Below are 5187 nucleotides of genomic sequence, written 5' to 3' on the forward strand. Positions count from 1 at the left end.
TCATTTATAATCATTAAAATTTATATAAAAAATTAAAAATAAATAACTGGTTGATCCTGAATTAATCATCAGATCAAAAGTGATGAATACCCATGCAAGAATAATTCTATTACAGACGTGTGTCATCATCACAAACAATTTTATTAGGTTGTGTTTGGAATGGAGAGTGAGTATGGGAGATAAAAATTAGGAGATAGAAATTAAGAGATTGAGATTAAATTAAGTTTTTGTATTGTTTTTTTGTATAAAATATATTAAATTGAGTTATGTCTAAGTATAATATATATTTAAATATATATTTAGTTTAAGATAAATATAAAAATTGAAGAGATAAATATTGAAATTTAAAATATTCAATAAAAATATTTTTGAAAAAAAATATTATATATTAAAATTTCAGTTTCTAGTTTTTATCTCTACTTTTTAGAAGTAATGAAGAGATTGAAATTTTATATCATAAAACTAAAATTTCAGTTTTAATTTCTGACTAAGTCTCAATATTTCCGTGCCAGTTCTACTAGTTGAAAATAAATACTATCTTAAATAAAACTAGCATAAAGGATTGTTTCGGATACAGAATTAAAATTGTTAAATTCATATATATATATATAACTAATATCAAATGCTAAATCAAATCAAATTTCACAATTCTTTGTTTCAAAAAAAAAATTTATAATATAATATCAAATATTTGTATGATTTTTAATCTAAAATTTAATTATTAATTTGTCAATCCAAAAAAAAGTTAACATAAAATAAATAAAAAATATAAATTTATATATTTTCTCCTATCAATTTAATTAATTTTTTGTGAAAAATAATTGTATGAATTACATCTACAAACTTTATTGATGTCTTAAACAAGTACAACATAGAAAATCAAAATTGGAACCTCCTTTAAATATATGTCCGTCCTGATAATACCAACAATCTAATATGTACCTTGTCATACTGGACCTTGTGTTTAGCCAAATTTCTTCAATTTTTTACATTTAACTTTATCTAAATCAGCAAAAAATACACAAAAATAGATAATAGTTTAACTTACAAGTTTATACTACTTAACAATAATATCTCATGTAATTGACTTTTAATTTCTAACTATATCTCATAGCTAAGTCAATACCATTCCACAGGCGTAACTAAATAATGAAATCTAAATTGATAATCAGGCCACCTAAAAACTCTTAACCGCATAATAAACATATACAATATGCACACTAATAGTGGTTAAATTAGCTGTATACATTTTTACATGCAGTCACTGATTGAATTCTTTTGATTAAAAAAAACTGTATGTATGTAAAAAAGAATTATTAGAAATAAAAAGAAATGAAATTTCTCATTTCCATAGACCATATTTGTGTCTCCAAAATTTTTCTACAATATCCGTACAACTTCAATTTTTTCTATAAAAAAGAATGATTAGAAAAAGAAGTTTTAAGTTGAAAGTTCTAAATCAAAAGACGGAGCCAGTGGCAATATAAAAGAAATCATTTACCAAACAAAATCCTAATCATCATGCAGTTAGAAATTAAGAGCCACAATGCAAGAATGTTAATTATATGTCATCAATCTCATTCCTAACATTAGCCAAATTAAATTGTGAGCCTAGCTAGCTAGCTCCAATAATGCAACCACAAATTAAAGTTAATTAATCAGAGAACATAATCCAAATGGTGATGATCATGGAAACAATCATTGAATTAAACTTGCAAGTTTCCTTCTCAGCTCAAATAGATCTACACTGTTGGAATTGACTACCTGTGAATCAATAAGTACAATAATTCAACGGTAAAAAAAATAAAATAAAAATAATATTAACATAACAAATTAAATTTAACATAAAAATGTGTTGAATAATAATAATTAAAAAAAAAAGAGAGTATAAAACCAAAGAGATAGTACCTCACACTGAACACTGTGGACCAATCTTCCATTGACTTTGCTAGAAAGGTAACTAAGAACTTCAAGTCCTTCTTCTTCAACCAGTAGCCCCAGAATCTCTGATAGTGTGACACCTTCTTCTTCTCCGGCGGCGGCGGCGCCACCGGTGATTTCAATTCCGAGAACACCATTATCACTCTCATGGAGAGTGAAGTATCTGTTAGTGCTAGATGTAGGTTTATCATTGTTATCATGGTGGTGGTAATAATTTGAGAGCTTCTTCTTCTTCTTCAGTTCATCTCTTTTAGCACCAAGTTCCTTGATGTTATTTTGCATGTACTTTATGTAATTCACTGCCTCGTTCATGTGGTCAGATATTGAACGCTTTCCCTAAACACAAAAATTAAAACCCATCACAAATTCAGATATATATATAACCCTAAAAAAAATAACCCATAAATTTTTAAACAAAAAGTGCACAACTTTATGGTAAAAATTAGCCTAATTTCAAAAGGGTATCTTCTAATTGAAGTGTTTTTCTCAGTTAGTGAAATATAAACACTACTTTAATTTGTTTGATTACAAAATTAACGAGGTAGGAACAATAAAAATGATTTATTCACCTTGATGAACTGAAGAGGAAGAAGGGATCTAAGAGAGGAATAAAGGGTAGCCATTTCTTTCCTCCTTTGCCTCTCAATCTCTCTATGACTAACAGATGTATGTAAGGATTTATAGATGCATTCCATATGTATACACTTCTTGTTGTAGGCATATTGATATAAGAAAAAGTATATTTTTGTACTTTATGTTACTAAATATGAGTTTATAATGCAGCAAATCAATCCAAGCCCAATGGATTAGTAAAAAGTTCAAAGAAGAATATATTGAAATTGAAGAATATATTGTTAAAAGAAAAAAATACAAAGAATGATTGTATATTAAAAATATAAATTTTTTTATATAAATAATTTTTAAAATAACCTAAAAATATGATAAAAAAAAGAGTCAAATTTTTTTTAAAAATATTGGGTAAAAGAATAGAACTCAAAAGAACATCTTAAACAGTTGAATTTTTTTTAGTGAGAACTAAATTGGTAGAAGTGAATTGGTTGGATTTAGAGTGTAAAGAGTGTCATCTAATTAAAAGAAAATCAAACTAGATGTTCCTTCACTAATGTCATATGTCATGAGCTTTAATTTAACTTGTGTAAATCATTAACTTCTTACATTTCCAGTTGAAAAGACTTGAAGTGACGAAAATACCTAAAAATATTTAGGATAAAAGGAGTAGGTCAAACATGAGACTATAACTATTTGACAATAAATTCTTTCCTCAAAATAGTTTTACACTATAAAAGAATATCAAACCACCTTTTTAAAGGGATCTTTTTTTTTTGTTTTCTGAAGCTGAGAAGCTCAAACAATCCATCTTTTTCTTTTCTCGAATTTCTCTCATTATTTTTCATTTTATTCATCAATTTCACAAGCAAAATTGACTTTCAAGTATTCCACCAGAACACTTAGACAATTATTAACCAACTCATGTCCACTTTAAACAAAGCTCTTTCATTCACTTGTGATATTAGTGGAGGTCTCAACACTTATTCTCCATCTCTATTTTTCATCATTAGTTTTTATATTGTTTATTTATCATTAACAGAAGTATTTTTCTCATAAATTTACTTACTCTAAATCTCTCATTTTAACTATTTTTTACTTTAATCTATTTTTTACAAAATTCGCCCGAATCAAAGAAGAATCCAAAGCATACACAATCCTTAAACACTAGTTCACATAGCATATTAGGATGTCTTTTAAACACAGCAGGGTTGAACTTTCAGCTAAACTAAAACTGGATGTAGTTTAAGAATCCTATAATGTGTGTAAGTGTGTGTATAACAGTATATAATGATAAAAAAATCTTGAATCAATTTAAATTAGTTTTTTTTTTTGAATTAAAGGGAGCTCAACACCATAGAGTGGAGCAAAGAAAGAAGCAACAATGTCATGAAAACATAAATTACAAACAACTCCTTATTAACTTCGACAATGTGTCAACAACCAAAGGGTTCACCGCCAATCCATTCCTCTGCAGACGCAAATGACTTGGTTATAATTTCCTGCAAACTGGATCTGTGATTTCGAAACAGCCTGCTATTCCTTTCTAACCAGATTGTCCAGACAACAGCAAAGAACCCAAGAAACCACCTCTTTCTCTCAACCTTCCATATTGCCATGTTTATCCAGCTTTCGAAGTGGTCCTTGAGATTACCGGGAGGGCACCAACTCCTTCCAAACGCATGCAGCCAAGCACACCACACCTGCCAGGTGATATCACAACCAAGAAACAAGTGGAACACAGTTTCCTCAGACTTAGAGCATAGCACACACAGCGTATCATGCTGATCAATAACACTTAGTCTACACAACCGATCCTTAGTGTTCACCCTTCCAATTAGCACAAACCAAGACAAGAGCTCAATCCTTGGAGGGACGAACCCTTTCCAAATGGCACGCGTGAAACTATAGCTTGTAACTTCAGCCGGAAGGACTTCCGCTTGCATCATCTGTGTAAAAGAGTTCGTTGAATAAACACCTGTGTTATCAAATTTCCAAGACACCGTATCCTCTCTTTCATGTGTAGGCTTAGCTGACTGTAATGTCTCGTGAAGTTGTCCTACCAGTTCCAACTCCCACTGAAACAACTCCCTCCTCCACTGGAAGCTCCAAATCCAGTCCAATCTATCCCAAAATCCACATTCCCCTACAAAAGCGCCAGTAAGGGCTGAAACCGAGAATAGTCTAGGAAACTTATCTTTCAACGTCCCATGAGGCAACCAGCTATCCTCCCAGAATCGGATCGTTCTGCCGTTCCCGAGCTCCATAGACAAACCACTTATCATCTTTTCTCTCAGTCGCGGCTCACAGACTTGAAGCTGACAGATATCCTTCCAAGGACCTCCTTGTGTGGGTACAGGCTGATCTCGCAGCATCACCGCAGGATCCATATTGGTACATGAGCATACCACCTTCTTCCATAGGGGGCAGTCTTCCTTTGAGAACCTCCACCACCACTTAAATAGCAACGCAGAATTTCGAATAACTGCATCCCCGACCCCCAGTCCACCTGCTTTCTTTGGAGCCATAATTACTTCCCATTTCACAAGGGGTATCCCTTGCTTCCCCCCATATGTACTCCACAAGAACTGCCGTTGTAAAGAAATCAGCTTCTCAGCCACTGCCTTTGGCATCTTGTACAAGCTGAGGTAGTAAATAGGGAGGCTATTAAGCACCGAC

General features: G+C 31.5%; 1 protein-coding gene across 1 annotated transcript; it reads right to left on the minus strand.

The window, feature by feature from the left end:
* Positions 1-1577: 1577 nt before the first annotated feature.
* LOC130979645 (transcription factor bHLH126-like) lies at positions 1578-2617 on the minus strand. Its single transcript, XM_057903133.1, has 3 exons — positions 2511-2617; positions 1909-2277; positions 1578-1764 (listed from the first exon to the last, which is right to left on the minus strand). The coding sequence occupies exons 1-3, from the start codon at positions 2562-2564 to the stop codon at positions 1699-1701; spliced, it is 489 nt and encodes a 162-aa protein (XP_057759116.1). The 5' UTR covers positions 2565-2617; the 3' UTR covers positions 1578-1698.
* Positions 2618-5187: the final 2570 nt, after the last annotated feature.

Source organism: Arachis stenosperma, chromosome 5 (genome assembly GCF_014773155.1).
Source record: "Arachis stenosperma cultivar V10309 chromosome 5, arast.V10309.gnm1.PFL2, whole genome shotgun sequence".
Lineage (NCBI taxonomy): Eukaryota > Viridiplantae > Streptophyta > Magnoliopsida > Fabales > Fabaceae > Arachis > Arachis stenosperma.

Excerpts from the sequence above, each read along its gene's own strand:
- LOC130979645 (XM_057903133.1), bottom strand. The coding sequence starts at position 2,564 with ATGGCTACCCTTTATTCCTCTCTTAGATCCCTTCTTCCTCTTCAGTTC. Across the intron at positions 2,278-2,510 it reads TTCCTCTTCAGTTCATCAAG|GGAAAGCGTTCAATATCTGA; the intron begins GTGAATAAATCA and ends TTTTGTGTTTAG. Across the intron at positions 1,765-1,908 it reads TCCACAGTGTTCAGTGTGAG|GTAGTCAATTCCAACAGTGT; the intron begins GTACTATCTCTT and ends ATTGATTCACAG.